Here is a 19,967-nt window from a genome sequence, read left to right as displayed (position 1 = left end):
TGTAGATAAGTTTAGATTTTATTTGACTACTGCGGCAAAATGCATTATCTTCAATCCCAGATTCTTTTTTTGTCGAGATGTACTGTACAATATTGACCCTGATATATACTCCATATGCAGTCAAATAAATGATAGGTTTTCCAAACGTACGAAAATTACTCAACGTTCAATTTTTTTTTTTGTCGAGAATCATATTAATATGCTAAAAATCTTTTCATATTTACATGTACATGGACACTCTGATAACAAAGGCTTCACGTCCTACCCTTTCTTTCAACATCGAAATCTTTCTACCGAACTTCTTTTTTTTTTCGCTCGCTACCTACAAATCCAACCTTGTTCTCCATCATATAAAGCAATGCTTACACTTTTTGCAAACTTCTTTTTACTTTTGATTGTCATACACAAGGTAGTCTGGAATTGTACAAGCTAAATTCTTTCCCAATAAATTGTCTATAAAGCACCTGAATCTCTTCACGAGGGAGGGAAAGAGAGGTGACGAATAATTCTGGATGTGAATCGGTTTCATATATATTAGTTTTCCATAAATTCAGAGATATGTGTGATTTCTGTCCATTGCAAATTGAGGGCAGGATAATTTGGCAGTACAATCCTGGCTGAACTAACTCGGACATATTGAATACACATCTTTTTTTTTCTCTCTCATTTTACTTCTAAATGTTCATATTCCAAAACAGATTCATCATCACCCGCCGTGAAATCATAGCAACAAAATCTGTACAGCATCCTTTCCAATGACAGTTACCAGTTTACGATCCCACTCGCATAAAACATTTTAATATGCAGTCCCATTCGTTTTCACCTTCCATTTTTTTTTCTTCTTTTCCACTGCGTAAGAACATGTACATGAAAATTTGAATGAAAAAGAGAGCGTACGGGATGAAGATTTTAATGGGAGCACTTATGTAAATTGATATCGACTTTTGCCTGTGTTTAATCCCCCTTAACATTGCACCAATTGTAGTGTTCTCTGGCACGAGTACAAATATTTCAAAGTTTATCTTCATACTTTTACATTTCTCTTTCAGTCAGAGAAAGTAGCCTATGCACGACTAAACAAATTTATTGATTTCATAAACTACATTGATATTTCTTTCATTGGAGATTTTTCTATTTAAATGATGATAGCGATTCAAGATGTTCCAAAAGTGGTTAATTCTGTGTATGACCATATTGACAATGCCTGATGAAATGTAGATTTTTATTATTCGTGAGGTGGTTATAAAATGCATGAGTGGTGAAAAAACAAAACAAACAACAATAAATGGATGAGCTTGACTATGAATTTGAAGAGGAATCACAGCCAGTGACATCATTTTACTGTAATTTATTATATTAATGCTGTATTTGGACCAAGGGAAGGAGTACAGATGTTACGCTTTTACTGTTTTATCATTCTGATCCCATATTAAAGCAAATTGCTGTGAAGTGTTAATCCTCTTTTTGTGTTTTTGTTTTTTTCTTATGAAAGCACTGAATAATCACAAAAGCACTGATAAAACCATCCACAACAAAGTAGAAATAAACACAAAACTGAAAAACCATTTTGCTATATGCATCAAATGTGAATCAGGCATCTGAACCCCCAACCTCCCGTAACTATCCCTGCCTTGCACAGACTGTTTGCACCTCAACCGAATTTTTCCCTCTTCGCCCGCTAGTTTACACTGGCTGCATGAAAAATACATTTGCCCCTTTTCACTCTCCACAAATCTCAAAATAGTGACTGCATTCCAAACGGCAGATATCCTGCTCTTTTATGTTTCTCTAGATCTGATTTTATAGTGAGAATTTTCTGTGCAACCTACAGACAACTATCTATGGACACATACTGAATATGTTTGTTTTTTTCTTATGTACAATTGACCAATATCACAATTTTAGCACTCTTCCTCTTTTTTTTTCTTAAACCAAATTTACACAGTGAATATTCATTCATATACATAATCATAGATACTTTACATAGAAACATGTGCTGTGAAATGCTGCAAAAAACAAACAAACAATAAAAAAAGTTGAGTCCCTTTGACAAGGATCAGAATTCCGTAGAGTTGAGAATTAAAGTGGATTCTCAATGCATTCGTATTGTCTTTTAGACATTGTTTGGTCTATACTGTTAACTTGTAGCTCTGTGAATCTGCATAGAAACCCTGCTCCCTCTTTCATCACTTTCCCACCTTGACTCGACCAGACTATTTTTCCCACAATCTTTCACTCTTGATATTGGTAGTTATCCAAAGTACATTGGACTGGACTGTGCGATCTCAATCCCCCCCCCCCCAAAAAAAAAAATAAACAAACAAACCCAACAACACAACAACCCCCAAACCTCAAAAACATTACAATCCAAAACTTGATGCCCAACTCAGATGCAGCATGGAAGAAAAATGACAAAATTCTTTCCTAATGTGGTTGTTTGAAACTCAACGTCTGTCGACACCAACAGATTCTTCGAAATGTTTTGCAGTACAGTACTTTTCTAAAAAAATGCCTGCATTGGTTTACTCTTACAAGATGGTGGCAGACACGTGGTACGGAAACAAGATGCGAGTGTCATCGCTCTGAAATGACGAGTCAGAATTTCGTCAAATTTGGCTATGAAGTCTGTTACCTGCGTGATTTAATTTCACACATTTGACTATCAATGAGTGATTTGGATTATGGCTAAAATCTCTCTCGTGCCATCAGGGCTACACAAGTGTTCTACTGTGTGCTAAGAAATAAACGACAGGAGGTGTCACTTAATAACAATCTGCCACATTTTTTCCCACACAGAGTAGGAACAGTGAAAAATATCAACACGTGTGAAACCCATCAGAACATCAAAACAATACACAAAACCAAGCAAACTCCCAAACAGCATATATAGACAAACTTGGCTATTCATCTACAATAGCTCTATCAACTCTTTTCATCTTTGAACACACAAACAAAATGGCTAAGATAGCTGGAAAAATAGGATCAACAGAAAATGTAATCCAGAACAGTTATTTCTTTCTTTTTATAGCAAATTCTCCACGTAATAATAATAATACTTTCTGTTCAACTTTCCAAATATATTCCACTCATTTATTCTCCGGAGAATGTGTAAAGACCAAACCATGAACAGTGGGTGACAATACAACGGGATGGAGGGTGGGCACGGAAACAAAAATATTCACCACAGACTGCACCAGAAACAAACAAACAAAGCGGCGGCAATGACGACTAATCACAAGTCTGAACGATGAGTGAACACGAAATGAAGGGACAGACATACAGACAGACCAGTGTAGCATTCTTTACTGGGTTAAACACAAGACACAGCAAATTGATTTTTTTTGCCGCCTTCCATCACGTTTCGCAAATCGCAGATAAATGGTCACGGGAGGGTCTGTATGCATCGTACAATTTTAAACATATACCCTATATATCTTCACGTCCATTTCACTCAAACGACCTACACAGAATTAAAAAAAAAAAAATTAAGTGTCCCTTCAGAGGTGGATACGATTGATATTTTTGAGACTATTTATGAGCTGGCTACCACAGCTGAATCAAGTATGCAACATTAGTTTCGACAAATCAACATCTCAGCACTGCTACAGTAGACCAGTCACTATGTCAATATATTACGCTAACAGCTTTTCTTTCTTTTTTAATACGGTAAGAACATACACTGCACCAGCTCTCTTACTCTGGCTTCTGATCGCTTCATCATTTTAATTCCTTCTTATTGCATTATATTTTGTAAGACCCTTAGCTACGGAATATCATACACTTTTATCATATAACAATAGAAATGCTTTTTTTTTTTCTCTCCCTTACATGTTTGTAGTACAGCATAATTTACAAAGAGAATAAGATAAAATAAAACAACATCATCTCATCCATACTCTTCTTTGAAGAAAAATAAAAGAAAATAATGTTGATACAGAAGAATCGGTCAAAAATTGATTTACAGTCTTTAAAAAATCGCCAAAGAATCGAATTTCATGGCATTGGTACATGGCTGCCTAGACATAGGTTTAAAACGTGAACAAAATTGTCTGAGATGCACGGGGAAAAAAAAGTAGCTACTTCTCGCTAGCCACATATGAGGTATACTGAAAAGATAACAGGTCATAGAAATCACCACCATCGCTAAACATATTATTTGCCCCAGAATGAAAACTAGCAAAAAGGGGTCTAATGAAGGAAAATCACATCTAACTTCAGTCAGTTAACGTGGTATAGCTGATTTCTTCTTTGGATAAAACCTCTATTCAGCCAGTACAGCAGCTCCAACATTGTTATAAAAACACATTTCAAAAAACTCGTAGCACAGTCAGAGTTGTTGTTTTTTATTTAAAACACAGAAATCACTCGTCTCTGCAAAAATCACTGCGTGTACTCGAGAACATGAAACACACACACACACGCACAAATTTATGCAATAGTAAAATAATATCGATAAGTAGCAATTTTATCTTACAAAGATATACTGAGCTCTTTTGAATGCCTTTTTTTTATGTGCAAAAAAAAAAATGTAGATTTCACCACATCCACATCAACTTACATACATAATTTATGAACTGGACACACGCAGATTCGAAAAAAGTTTTCATAATTCAAGTGGACTGTCACCATAAAAGGGGTAACAGATGTCAGGCAGACTTGAAAAGAAGGAAAGGAAAGAATCAAGAATATCTTCAAAAAAAAAAAGAAAGAAGAGAGACAATTTTCTGATTGTATGAGTGGATTGGAGGGGAGGGGCAAGGAAATGGAGTGGTGGGGATGGGATTGGGGAATACACACAGAAAGAAAGTTAATCTCAGAATTTCAGGGTGGAATCGTCCCATTCTAGTGGTGTTCCTTTAACTTCCACCTCCACCTCCTCCTCCTCCTCTTCTGAACTCGAGCTTTCGTCTTCCAGACTATCCTCGTCGTCGTCTTCGCTAGATTCGTCTGTATCGCCCGTGGCAACAGGCTGCAGGTAGATTTTAAAAAAAAAAGCAAGATAGAGAAACATCAAGATTAGTTGGCTAGAATGGTATCTCGACTGTTATGGCGAATTTACAATTTCACTCAGACATTCTCACAAACTGAATGCACATGAAGTGTAAGAACTACATGCTAATGGTTTGCATGAGTCTGTCTTAAGTCAATTTGTATTCTCTGCCGACAGGCCACCTATGACATCGCATAAGTCAGTCCATTAAGACATGAATCACTCACATATACGTCCATAGAGCCAGAAATTTGGATTCTTTTGTTTTTCTCAAATGACTGATGCTCCATGATTAAAAACAAACAATACAAAGTAAAACACTTAGCACAGCATCCCTTTGATCATCTTCATTCACCTCTTCCATAGGATTGACTGTGATGTTAGGGGATATTCATCCATCCCCACCTCGACTCTCCCCCCCAAAAAAAAAAAAATCTTCCAACAAGGTCACCCTCAACAACTAAACCCTTCCTTCTGCAAAAACACCTGCTGCAAACTCCAGGGTCATTTGTTAACCCCCTACAACCCCAAACCACACCAATCCCTACTTGTCATCCTCACCACTCACCCCTTCCACAGGATTGATTATGATGTTAAGGGCCATTAATTTATCATCCCCCTTCTAACAAGGCCACCATCTACCACCTCACCCCTTCCTTCTCCAGAATCACCTGCAAACTAAATGATCCTTCAGTCACCCCAAACCCCAAACCCCCCAAACTAAACCAATCCCCCATCCACCTGTCACCCCCACCACTCACCCCTTCTATAAGATTGTCGGTGATGTTAACGGCCATTCATTCATCATCCACCCTCCCCACCCCCCCCCCAACCCAAATCTTCAAACAAGGTCAACCTCTACCACTCGCCCCTTCCTTCTACAGGATCACCTGCAAAATCATTCAAGTTACCCCTACACCACCAATCAAACTAATCCCCCCCCTCCCCCACACCACCTGTCACCCTCCACCACTCACCCCTTCTAAGGGATTAACTGTGATATTAAGGGCCATTCATTGAACATTCCTCCTTATTCCCCCAACAAGGTCACCCCCTACACCCCCAACCCAAACCAGTCCCTCATGTCACCCTTCACCTACAAAAAAACAATCAAAAAATCAACCCTTCGGAATGACTGTGATGTTTAGGCCATCATCCATTCCCCCATTAAGATCACCCCATGCACCCCAAAACAACCCCTCCTTCATTTGTCACCCTCCACTAACTCACCCCTTCCATAGGAATGACTGTAATGTTATGTGCCATTCATCCATCATCCATTCTCCCATGCCTCCTACAAAGTCACCCCCTACACCCCAAAACTACCCCCTCCCCAATCTGTCACCCTCCACTAACTCACCCCTTCCATAGGATTGACTGTGATGTTTAGGGCGGAGTCGTCCCAGTCCATGTCCTGCCCATCGAAGTTCCGGCTGGCTTTGTGCGCTGCGTAGATGCGGAAGACGCCAAGCACGATCATGAAGAGGAGGAAGCCGACACAGAGCACGACCACGATGGCCATGGCAGTACCTAAGGGTGGGGCAAAGACAGGTAATTAAAAATATCATCAGTAACCTCTTTCACACTGATGAACTTAGCCTTAAACTACAGACTAGTTTTCTTCTGTTTCTCCCAATTTCATGAGCTGAATTTGGTCAGGGCCCTGTTGCATAAAAAAAAAAAGAAAGATGCAATTGAGCATAACTCAGAAAATCTACCATTATTCTGGTATCAGCCAATCAGAACTGAATACTGTACGAGCTGAAATTTTCGCAGTGATTTTATTTTCGCAAATTTCGAGAATCGCCTTTGAAGCGCGAAAATTATAATGCGTGATTAAGTAAGTTCAGTTAGACCCTCGCAACTGCGAAATGAACAACACGCGAAAATGTCCTCCAAGTAGCAATTCGCGAAAATATCTGTACTCGCAAATTTCAGCTCGTACAGTATTCAGAGACAAATGTTTGATTTTCTGACTTACGTTTGATCTCAACTTTTATGAAACAGGGCCATGGTCTTTTATGAAATTATTCTAACATTTTACACCACTTTGTTGGAACACTTTAAAACAGTATTTTCCACTCACTGGGGTAACAATGTCAGGTTTATCACAAAAATTATCATCTTATTGGCTGTAACCCTCTATGGACTAAATCTAAATCCTAGCAACATTGTATGCAAACAAGTTTTCAACCATACTGACAAGGTTAACCACAGGAGCTTAAATCTCTGGACAGCAACCCTTTCTTTGAAAATCCATATATTTTGCTTTTATATCTCTGAAAAAAAAAATTGGCTTCAATTCCATTCAATTCAATTCAATATAAAACAATTCAATTCAATCCAGTCCAATCCAATCTCATCCATTTTGATTCGATTCGATTGATTCAGTTCAATTAAATATAAATTAAATTAAATTATATTAAATTGAATTGAATTGAATTGAATTCAATACATACAGCAGAAAAAAAAGCTCAACAGCTGAAACCAACGATCATCAACAAACAAGTGGTTCATTATAACAAATAAATAATAGGACAATGGATAGTTGCACTGCTGATATACATGGCCACATCACTTTCCCGATGCAAAGCTATATACACGAGTCTCGCCCTTACTTGAAACTGCGCTCTTCGATGCGATGTGTTTGGGCGAATTCTCCTTCAGTTTGTCGTGCACTCTGACGTTGCTGTGACTGAAAACGACTGACTGCTTGGCGTGGCTTGGCTTGTTTGGAGCTCGTACGGCCTGGTGAAGGACCTGAATCTGCAATGGTAAATTCATCCCAATCCAGATAAAAAGTTACATAAAGTATTTAGACTTAACACACAGTTGGCTCGGCAAACTAGAATATTTATCCATTCACGTTGAACTAGTTTAAAACTTCTGAATACATACTGAATCAGACTCATATAAGAATAGTACTGCAAAAAGCGGCCAAGTAGAAGTAAGAATCATTCCCATATTCAATGAAGTTCATTTAATTCGTAAATAAAAGGAGTGTGGAAATTTCAGTCATTCCTTATACAAGACATAGTGACACGTAGCATTCCATCCATTTAAATATGCAATGCATGACATACAATATAATCCCTAACCTTTGAAGCAATAATGTGGGATGTTAATGAAATGCAGTAAAGATTCAGTCTTTATCAAAAAAAAAATATTCCATGTAACCATCATGTAACCATCATATAACCATCATGAAACAGAGAATACATAGTTACGTAAGTAATAATTTCACTCCAAACCTGTTGCATAAATGGCTACTTCAATGGAAGTTGAAACAGCTGTTACATAATAGATGAAAGAAATAAGAAAACCTGGAAACATTGCAATTTGAAACTCAAAACCATTTTAGATTAATGAGCTGGAGCAAGTGCACAAGGATCAGATTAGAAAATCTGAAAATCTGAGCTGAAAACTTGGGATAACCTTTTGACCCTGTACAACCATGATATGAAGAGGGCCCTCAATGTTAGTGACTGTCCCAACCCAACAGGGATCTTACCCGGAAGTCAAAGTCGTTGCTGACGAATCTTCCATTGAGCTCTGTGCAGTGCAGTGTGAGGGTCTGCTCGGTGAACTTGCTGTTGCTGGGTCTGATGTATGTCACCTGGTGTAGAATCGACTCGTATGTCTTTAATTCCCCAATACCTGTACAGAAAGAGAGGAATAGAGTGAAGACTCGCATTACATGTACCCGGTAGTTCCCAATCCAATGCTCTGTTCCACTCTACCTCTACCCCGCCCTTCCCTGCCTTATCCCATCCTACCCCACCTAAACCTGTTTCCAACAAAGCTTGCTGGAACTCACAAGTTCTGAGCAAATTGCACTCAATCACTCCAAACCTCAACTTCAACATTCACACATCGCGGATTACAGATTTTCTTTTTTTTTTAATTAATTGATTATCATTATTCTCCTTTTTATCTTTTTTTTTTTTTTTTGCTTTTGGTTTCATTTTTATATCACATATTGCATTGCTTGGCCCCACATAAATTATTTAGTCCCGTAGTTGGTCTCACATACTGAATTTCATGTTTCCAAATGCTCTAACTCACATTGATGAAAAGTTTCAACAGGTGCAGGTACTATCATGACCTGACTGCGTCACATCGCACTAAAAATAAAATGCAAATCATTAAATCATTCAATAAAAAAATTGATAAATGACCTCGTACAAAGCAGTCTGTCTATACCTTTGATGACCATTCCCTTCGGTGAGTGTACGACAGTGAGCTGGTACTGGTCAAGGATGGCCTGAGGAATGGTCAGCAGTTCCCCGGAAGCCAGTGGGCCGTTCTTACTCAGCAAGCTGCAGGAGTCCAGGTTGTGGGTCAGCAGGGTGGGGGCATCTTCACCAGTCATTTCCTGTTGCTCTGTTGTTGTTGTGGTTTTTTTTTTTCAAATTAAGTTAAAACAAACAAAAAATGACAATTGCCAATCTCATATATCCCACTGCAGATCCATTATGCATCACATACAGTATACATTGTATGTTGGTTCATGTTCATACGCAAGTTTGATCATGAGAATCGTAACTGATTCTCATTCACGAGATACAACCTGACGCCTGTCTGCCTGAAGTATGCTATTATAAGAAATTTGAGTGTAGTGGATTACAATAGCATACAGTACTTTAGACAGACAGGTGGCCGATTCTATGGGTAGTAGATCTCAGATAAAAGAATTTAATGGCATAAAAGCACTGACAAAAGAGGAATTTGCGAGGAATCTTTTCTTTTCAGTATACCACTATCATTACTGTTGTCATCATTATGAGCACTACCAATATCATCAATATGGTTGATGTTGTTGGTGTTATTAAAATCATCATTTTCATCACCATCATTGCTTTTATTATCATCTCCATCAATATCACCATCATTGCCACTATCATAACTAGTAGCAATAATGTCACTGTCATCATTTTAATCTCTACTGTTATCAATATTATGATTATGATTATTATTATTATTATTGTCATCACATCATCATCACCATCATCCTCATACTCATCGTCATCCTCATCCTCATCGTCATCCTCCTCATCATCCTCATCCTCCTCCTCATCCTCCTCATCCTCATCATCATCCTCATCCTCATCATCATCATCATCACTATGACAACAATCATCATTACTTTTATATTACTTTTACACTGGCATTATTATCATCATCATCATCATCATAGTCCCAAGTACCAGTATTCCCCTCTTTACCTGCTCCGAGCTCCTCCTCCTCCTCCTCTGACATGACGCTGACGATGGTGACCGTCTTGAAGGGCTGGATGCCAGTGCTGAGGGTGGCGGCCGTCTGGGACGTTGCCTGGGAACCAGTGATGCTGATGGTGGGCTCGTGGGGCTGGAGGACCATGACGTAGGAGGAGACGTCCGGGATGCTGATGTCGACACCGTTGCAGCTGATGGATGCAGGGGATGACGGAGACAGTGAGGCAGAAATTTTTAATGCAAATTGCTGTGTTGCTTTTCAGTCTTTGTTTTTGTTTTGCTATTGTTTTGTTTTGTTATTGTTTTGCTTTGTTTTGTTTTTTGTGGGAGGACTGTGTCGACAAACTTGTCACAATCATTCATACCAGCTCGAATGTGGATCTCATTGCAAATACCATCTGATTTTAGTTATCACCACAATGATCACATTCTGATTTTTCCATTTGAGGTCAGGGGAGAATAGAGAGCTGAAAGAAGAACTTTTGGCATGCAAAATGAAGCATTGTGGCAGACTGATCTAAAACAAAGGATATCCACAAAAGAAACAGAAATCCTGCTTTTGGGAGCTTTTTGATGTTATTCTTTTATGCCTGACAGGGGTGGGAAGGCAATGATTGCAGAATTGTAAAAATTTATGACAACACACTGAATGTGGAAATCATGATATATTTAGCACAACTTGTGGGTATACCAGGGTCATGGGGGGGGGGGGGGGGTGGGCAGTGATGAATAACCTCTCTTAGAGCCCATATAACATATTGTAACTATCTGCAGGCAATTCTGTTATAACTATCACACAATAATCAGTTACATCACTTTACGTAAAGTGCATGTTATCTCTTCCTTATCCATTTCCTGTAGAACTAGATAAAGTGTGAGAGTGAAAATGATTCAACACCACATTGAACATCCGAATTGTGGGGGGGGGGGGGGGGGAGAAGAAATCCTCAACACATTCCACAATCAGATGGATCTGATACAGAAGTGAAGGTCTTAAACAGAAAAGATAAATATCCAGCCATTGAAAGATGTGAAATATATGGCTTTGATTATACTCGGCACTCTTAATACTTGATAACTGTCAAAAGGAAAGCCAGAACCCAACATTATTTAAAGTTGCAAGATGAATTGTAAAATTTGAAGGGGATGGTGAAGGGGGGGGGGGGGGGCATGTTCCATAGCCTGAATGTGAGAGACTAGGCTGCTGGCTGAGGTCTTGCTTTAACCCATGGAGGATGAATTGATTTTGCTATATAACATGCATTTCCCATAGACACATGCCTGAATATACTCAAGACTAGTGTTCAACAGGTTAATACACACCTTGCTTTGGATGAGATGGTAAGAGGTCGACGACCTGGGGTGGGGAATGTCCTGGCGTTGAAGTAGGCCACCTGCTGAAGGACGCTGGAAAACTCTACCGTCAGCTTGCCCTGGAAACGAGACGAAAAAGGGGTGAAAAATGAATACAAAGTTCGAGAACAAGAATGTCTCCTGGGGCTGACTCTCAGCACCACTACCAACTTGTTTGCCCATGGCAGCCTCTTCCATAATAATGCCCCTTCTATCTTCTACCAGGGCCCTGCTATTATCATTCTCACCCAAGCATTGCCAAGCATCCATCTGAACATTTCGATCACAGGGGTCGGTAAGTCAGGCGAGCTGTTTTGCCACTGGATCATAGATATATGCATCAGTCAAAGTTTAAATTCTGTTGAAGCTTAAATTCTTTATGATAAGTGTGAATTTATCTTACATAATATTCTACGGGATATTGTGTCATCTTCGCATTGCTTTAATATAAAACTCTTTAACTATTCAATGTTTTGATATGAATATCACGACTTGATAATATGTGACCGTGCACCTCAAAACGAACATAAAGTCGCACACACTGATTTTGCGTGAGGACTGAAAATAAGTGAAATGGGTCAACCTAGCCGAACTTGACTTTTTCATATTTTCTGAAAGAGCGGGTCTTCTTTTACATTATGCTGAAATTTGGTATCATAAAACGGGCAGGAAAGTGTGTTTTTTAGCAGTTTATCTCGAACATTTTTGGTAGAATACTGTGATTATGTGTGTCTTTAGAATCCTTTTTTCATTTCTGAAAAACCTTGTCCACACTCTTCACTTTCAACTCTAGTAACTTTTGAAAGGATAGTGCTACTGCTGTGAAAGTTGGCATTGATTATGGACAGAATGTGTTGATGAGGCATGCTCAATTTCAATTCAATTTGATAATCCCTTCATTGTTGTTACTCTGGTGGTTTACTTCCTGTTTTTTGTCCCATTCATCGCACAGCCAGCACGGTTTAGTAAAGATTAAGTGCTTGAATAGACACTGTACTTCAGAGCCTCTTTTCTCAGTTCACACTTTTCCTGAGTTTGTGCTTTCTTTCCAATATTTAGATAGGTTAGGAGAGTCCATTTGATTTGAGTTATACATCATTTTAAAGCTTAAAGTCTGCTCTTTCAGAATATGGACTTAACTAAAAATTCATGTCTGGCGACTTTTTGTTTGTTTTCAGGTGCACTGTCACATATATTGATTGCATAGAAGAAAATAAATCTGCATTTCACACTATTGTGAGCCATTATATGCCTTGCTTGATTACGACATTTGTTGTGACGGTACACGTACAGCGTCCTGCAAACAACGACTCCCATCTCTCAGGGGAGGATGGGGGCAGAGGATATTTAGTAACATAATCCACTCACAGTGAGAGTGAGGTTGGTGTGGGCAGTATTGATGCTGGCGACGTTGACGGGCAGGTTGCCGACCTGGAAGGACAGGCCCTCCTTGCAGCGCACCATACAGGAGACCACCTCCGGGGCCTCCACCTGGCCCGGTAGGATGCTCAGGCCCGCCAGGTAGCCGGTGAAAAACTGGGCAAACTTGCTTTGGGCTCCTGGGAGAATAATTAAGACAAAACATCATCACATGAATATAATAATATGCTACTGCTCTTTATTTGTATTTGTGTTTTTAATCCATCAGGTTTAAGACAAGAGAGAGGTGATTCCCCATGCCCACAAAATAATAAAACACAGATGATAAACACAGATAGATTTGCATTCCTGAATACGCCTTGATAGAACATCAGCAAATTTTCTCTGACCTCCTGTAAGAGAAACTTTGGCAAGGTTAAACATCACATGCATATGACTTTCAATGTCTCCCCATCCCTTCCCCCCTCCCAATCCCCTCCCTGTTACACATGAAAGGAACAGATAATTTACCAAATGCATTTTCAAATCGACAGAGGGGGAAATATGCTGAGAATATTGAAAGAATCAATACAAATTTGATCCAGCCTACAAGTAAAAAAGATGAAAAACATCATTCACTTTTTTTTTCACTTAGGTTTTCTTCTGAAGAAAAGAAAGTTATTATATTCATCTAGTGGTGGCATTCCTCTGAGATGTAATGAAGTACCTTCACCTGCAAAAGGTAGCCAATAATTTTCCACTGGATAAAGAATGCTTGCCTCCATATTTATCTCCATTTCCTTGCATTTCATTTTACTCAATGAGCAGGATACATTCTAATCGATTCTCACCTTTATAGCATGCTCCAACGGTGATGGCTGTAGGGTTGTTTGAATGGTGGAGTGGCCAGTCCTCACTGACCCGTGGATCGACCTGGGCCTCACCATCAATGTAAAGGGTCGCCTGTAGGTCAGAGAAAGTTTAAAGTTCAGTCGGCTTCTTCTGATATGACAGACTGTATGTGTACATGCATATTCTAACATTAAGCTGTCATAATGCAGTTATACTCTAGTATGCAAGACCAAAAGCTCTTTTTTGTGTTGAGAATAAGTTTTATGCTGTTTACATGTACTTGCTGGCATGCTTAATCAATAATCAGAGACAATGTTAAAAAATATCTGCAAGTTTATCACTGAAAACGAAGCATAATTTAACAATAGCTCTCAAGGTAATTTTAATTCTTTATGAATTCTTCAAAGTGATCATACACATATATTCATATTGCAACAATCTGTAAAAGAGGTGAGGCTTCTTTTTGGATCAGAATTGTTCAAATATCACAATTTTGTAAAACATAGTCACTTTGTGCAAAGTCTCCACATCTAAAAGATCTGCAAGAAAATATCTTAATCACATGAAAAAAAAGGGGGGCAACCACCCACCCAACGTCCAACCCCGTAAAAAAAGAACAAATATCAATGTCATGCAAAAAAAAAAAAAAATCGCAGTATCATATTTTGTGTGGTTCTTTATCCTTTTATTTCAAATTCCTAAACTGTAATCAAAATTTGAAAAATAAGAAAGAAAGAAAAATATATGACAAAAGGAGATCTATACAAGTAGGCTGAAAGAGTATTTTGGAAAACCCCCAGAGGGACACCACAAGGGGTACACAGCCACGCCCAACCCTCCTTTACCTGGAATGAGTCCATGTTGAGGGTATAGCGATGCCACTCCTGGTCGCACACCTGTCTCAGCTTCCAGCGGTACTGGGAGGGGAAGAATCCGTCGCCCCCCTCCTGGTGGAAGGTGAAGACCAGCCGGCAGTTGTGGATGTAGATGCCGTAATGGTGTCGGTTTGACCCTGGAAGGAGGACATTGATTGCAGGAGATGGAAAAAAGGAGTTGCTTTAAAGGTAAAACTGTGATTCTCAGAACTCCTCAAAATTCATCTCCCATCATTTGGAATTTGCTTGCAACATATTGAAAGGGTCTACCAAGAAACTTGTCTGGCTGATGTGATCTGCCAGGATAATGAGTTGCATTGGAGTATTTTTAGATAAAAAGTGTAAAACTACTCAGATCAGAGTACCCAACTTTTATTCCTCAAGAGCCCTCCCCATTCAGTAGTGGGTAAGTAGAATGTTACGTGATGATTAATCATGCCCTAGCAATCATATTTCCCACTGCACGCGATTCATTCTCCCACAGAAGATGGATAGATACTGCTATGGTCCGATTTGTTGATTATCAATAATTGATTATAAAACAAGCAACCATGATCAAATATGTTCTCAGATTACAATACTGCTGGTGTACCTTTTTGGCTCATATTCTGGATTTTCGTCAATACCCAACTGAAATCAGGCTATCACAGCATTATTTCAGACCTTTCTTGTGGAAATGCGTCCATCTTAGGGCAAAAATTGACAATTTCTGCAGACATACAGAAACTATGTTTTACCTTTAAAGGTAGGGGATACCTTTTACAGACCTCCCAAAATGCAGCAAAACATTAAATATGAACCTCAGGGGACTTGCTTAGGCCACTGCTTCGAAATTTAGAAGTCAACCGTTATCTAAAATTTGAATAATGCACAAAACTCAACTACTCAGTAGTTCTGTGTGTCAGCCACACTTAAGCCTTTTTGTTGCATTCTTCTGTATTTGTGATCTATAAACACAAATCTAAAAGTACTAGAGTTGATGTAGTAATTAATAGAGTGTGTGGTAAGAATGTATATAGAAATGTTTGTAAGTGTTGACGAACTTTTTTCACAAAATATACATGATGGACACACATGCAGTACATGGGTCTGCAAAGGTAGCCTAGTAATGTCCTGGAATTTACGGTGAGCCCCGAAAACAATTCAATTCAAAATCTAACCGTCAAAAAAATGTACTAAATGTTACCTTCCACTTTCAATACTTTATGGGAGTTTCGAAAATGATATTCTCTTCAACATACCACTGTATTAATACAACTCTTCATTTAAGGCGTGCAAATGGGATTCCCTACCTTTAAGATGTGATGGCTGCCTTTACGATCTGATGGCAATGGATCCATCCATTGTTAATGACAATAACAGGACGAGAAGCCCTCTTCAGCATGTAATCTTTCAGTTTCCACAAAAATATACAAATGTAATTTTATTGGATATGAGGCAAGTATGTCTCCATTTTCTTTGGGGGGGGGGGGGCATATAAGTTTTGTGAAATTGAAACATGATTGTCATTCTGTTCTCATTTCCTATCCATGCCCAGGGCATTTTTTTCTTCTTCTTGTGGTCAATGCTCGGAAGAGTGGAGGCATTTGATTCCTGATGTTAATGCAGAGTCTGCGGTTAGTGACTATATCAGACAGGTGTTTGCAGTAATTGCATATAGAGAAACGCTGGTAGCGAGATTCCAATGTGAAATATCAAGAGCCAATTTACAATGACAAAAAAAAAAATGGTTTCTGCTGCTGTTACTAAGTGTTAGAATTTCCAACAAGGCCAGTATGTCTTGTTGAAGTGGGTTTGTTTCATTCCACATATCGGAAGTAGGGCAACATTATCATAATCGCGCATGCTGATTGTATGGTATGTTTAATGCCCAATCATCATTTACACTGTCTTTACCACCAGTGGGACAGAGTGCAAACTACTGCAAAATACTATAATACAACTTGTAAATTTCTCGATGTATCAGTCTATCTTGGCCTCAGCTGGGTTCTCATAATTTTTCTTCTTGTTTCTTCATACAGTTGCCTTCATTTGCATATCATGTGGGGGGGGGGGGTATGGGAGGACTTTGTGTCTGGAAGAAAGGTATTGCTTTACTTTAGCTTCATATGACTTCAAGTCCAAAAACAATGAATATGAGGTAAAAAATATTACAAGATTCAATACATGGTACTGGATTGTATACCTCAAGTGACAAATCTATCAGTTTACTCAATATGAATTCTATCAACTCCCCTCAAACCATACAGAGTTTGTCATCAGAACTTGATGTATCTTTTCTAGATACTGTCTGCCATGTATACAGGTAAGATTTAGCAGAAATGATGATGGAGTGGGGGGGGGGGGGTTAGGTTGGTGAAGGGCAGAAGCCTGAAAGGTTGGATTTTTCCTTTAAGAAATCGAGAGATGGGAGAAGAAGCTCATTTGCTTGGCAAACCGTCAGGTCTTTGTCATTATCGCTCAATTAATTGACGGGGAGAAGGTTAATTACAGTGCAACGAGGAAGCAGCTACTGTGTCTTTATCGCTGCCTTTGAGGGAGAGAAAAAATTTTTGCTGTCGTTAAGAGACGGTTATCGCATCGCTTTCGACCTTCAACACTGACAATCTTGTCATCCGTGTCTAGAAGAGCTGCGTTATATTGTCTAAAAGCTGCATATGTGCAGAAGACGCATCATCGCGGCTGCTAATCTCTCCACACAGGGACGTGCGTACAGCTGACTGCGACGAACTCAAACGGCATTTTATCTATGAGGTCAATGGTGCTTGTCACATGATACAACATCTGCTTCTGTCGCTGTCCCTCTTCACTTTGTCATGTAGTAAAATCTATCAACCACATTTGCAGTGGGTGTGTTGAGTGCATGAATGTGAGTGTAAGCTTGATTATACACTTGTCTTACGTGGGAAAACAACTTTCCACACTAGGTCTAAGAATCTAGCCACTGTGACACATGGAGGCCGCTAGTTTTTCCTTGGACTGCAGTGGGGGGGGGGGGGAAGAAGCTGAGTGGGCAGCTGAAACACTGTAAGATCAAGTCTGAAGGACAGTGGGTAACCGCACAAAAATTTCTTGCATGACTACCGTGCATGTAACTTTGGGCTGATGCAATAGGCTCTTAACTATCCCCTTCCCCCTTCCAGTATATCCCCTTCCCTTGACACACGTCAAAAGAATTAGGACGGTGGCAACGCGAAAGTCTGTGTATTACGAAAATCCTAAGTGGGCGTGCAAATGGCTCGGAACAGATTTGATATTGCCGCACACAAAAACATTTAATCTGCAAACGGCTCCCATGTGCAAAGGAAGCGTTACAAATCAAGCACTTTTTACTTTCGTTCTGGCAAGAAAAATACAGACGGGGAAATCAAACGTTAATGCACGCTCATGAATAGAGATTGTCACTCCACCACCCCCCTTTCTATTTACAGAATACCAAGGTATGAGACAATGCACTGATTTTAGTTGTGCTTGAATTGAAATTGAAAGCTTTTCTGTCTGTGGAAGTGTTTCTGTGTATGGGGAATTCCAAGCATTCATTTACGTCACATTAGTCTTTAGGGCATGATTACACATTGCTGATTTCCTCGAACCTAAAATCCACTCCTTTTAGAGTTGCAACAAAGCAGAAAGTGCATTCATTAATGATAGATTCCCACACTTCATGACTTTTCATCTTCAACTAGGGAAATGAGATGGAAATGACATTTGTGAAGTTTGTTCTGTCTGTTTGCTAGCTTGGATTTTTCTAAAAGAAAATCTTGTTGACAAGCTTTCATTCATTCATTTATTTTCCATGTCCAACAGAACTTGTAAATTATACATCTTTTTCCACATAAAACATTAGTACATGTATGTATCAACATTACAAAATATTAAATTATATTTATGGATAAACAAATGATAGGGTGAGAAAAAAAAACACAAAAAACATTCAGAAGTTTAGAAAATGCAGGAGATAGGGAGGAATGCTGAAGAAGCAAAGCTTTGTAGAGTGCATTCCCCTCAAACATAGTAAGCTTTCTCATCTACCAATAGGAAAGCAAGATTAAAATGACACTTGTCAAGTTTGTTGTTTGTTTTCTTGTTTGATATTTCTTTCTCTGGATAAAATCTTGTAGACAACCTGCAGGTTTACTGGTAACAGAAAATAACATTCAAATAACAGAGATCCCTTCACGTTGTTGATCTCAAGTTTTGACAACTCAACACAGAGCAAAGTTAATAAGGCCCCTATATGTCCATGGCTAAAAATCCCACATGCCTACAGTGAACATATAGTTAAAGTTCATAGATAATCGATTAGCTACACATTCTTCTCTGACCACTCTCACTGGTCCGTTCCTGACATATAAAAGTTGTTACCCTCACTACGACCCTCTGCCTTTCCATGACAATTATAAAATACCTACTCAAGACCCCAGGAGATACAAATAACGTGAATAATGATCTACCAATGAGATCTACTTCCTGTTGAGATCTACTGGATGGAACTTAAAGACAGCAAAAGAAAAAAAAAAGCAGAGCACTTGGTGTGAGAAAAGGCTGCAAAGCTTCGACATCTTGTAATGGGGAAGCTTGTTAATATTTCAGAACAGCTGCTCCGTCATCGGTGCTGATCGCATCAAGATGTACTTGAGATGCTGAGTGGATGCTGGGGTTGGTAGCTATGATGGAAGAACACACTCTAAGGATTTTGGAAGCAGATGGTTGGTGACTTAAAACACACACACACACACACACACACACACAGAAATAGAGGTCAAGGGTGACATCATTAAAGGAGAATTCACCCGTGAGCATCAGTCATTTTGAATAATTGTAGCAGAATAGGGGGCTTGAGCAGCTGACATGGAAAACTGTAGCAAAATTAGACACAGATAACAAAGTTCTGACCATCTTCATTTTACAGTATGTGCTATATTTTGATTACCTACAAAAGACATATCATTGGCATTGGACTGTTAACTATTTTAAGTCTTTTTTGTTGTTGTTGTGATGTTTGCTGCACAAGAGTTATATCCAACATGTAACATAGATGACTTTTCCATAGCAGCACATAGCATGCTGATCTACATGTCTGAAATATCAATCTATAATCTAAAATGTTCAGAAGTATGCTGCATTTTTATCTCCCATCACCCACAGTACAGCCAGATTTATTCATGTCATTACCTTTTTTTTAAAAAAAAACAAACTTTCTTTCTGAGAGCACAATTACAAGGAGAAGGTGTGATTAAACGTCTATCGTTGCAACGATTTGTTTAAGTGTTATTGCTCTATTACAGCAAAGCGTCAAAACAA

At 39.0% G+C, this 19,967-nt stretch overlaps 1 protein-coding gene across 1 annotated transcript in view; it reads right to left on the bottom strand.

Moving 5' to 3' along the window:
• Positions 1–3,478: 3,478 nt before the first annotated feature.
• The window catches only part of LOC139745491 (calsyntenin-1-like), a 132,597-nt gene continuing 116,108 nt past the window's right edge, over positions 3,479–19,967 (bottom strand). Inside the window, exons 6-15 of the mRNA XM_071655884.1 lie at positions 14,634–14,800; positions 13,788–13,899; positions 12,946–13,136; positions 11,548–11,657; positions 10,216–10,415; positions 9,194–9,373; positions 8,502–8,647; positions 7,609–7,756; positions 6,351–6,520; positions 3,479–4,969 (exon numbers count right to left, since the gene is read on the bottom strand). Coding sequence (XP_071511985.1) covers positions 4,814–4,969; positions 6,351–6,520; positions 7,609–7,756; positions 8,502–8,647; positions 9,194–9,373; positions 10,216–10,415; positions 11,548–11,657; positions 12,946–13,136; positions 13,788–13,899; positions 14,634–14,800 — 1,580 coding nt within the window. The 3' untranslated portion in view covers positions 3,479–4,813. The remainder of the gene's footprint in view (positions 4,970–6,350; positions 6,521–7,608; positions 7,757–8,501; positions 8,648–9,193; positions 9,374–10,215; positions 10,416–11,547; positions 11,658–12,945; positions 13,137–13,787; positions 13,900–14,633; positions 14,801–19,967) is intronic.

Source organism: Diadema antillarum, unplaced genomic scaffold (genome assembly GCF_040938485.1).
Source record: "Diadema antillarum isolate AM-2024a unplaced genomic scaffold, OU_Dant_1.0 seq00001270_RagTag, whole genome shotgun sequence".
NCBI lineage: Eukaryota > Metazoa > Echinodermata > Echinoidea > Diadematoida > Diadematidae > Diadema > Diadema antillarum.
The sequence above is the reverse complement of the archived record's forward strand: the minus strand, read 5'-3'. Positions and strand labels throughout refer to the sequence as shown.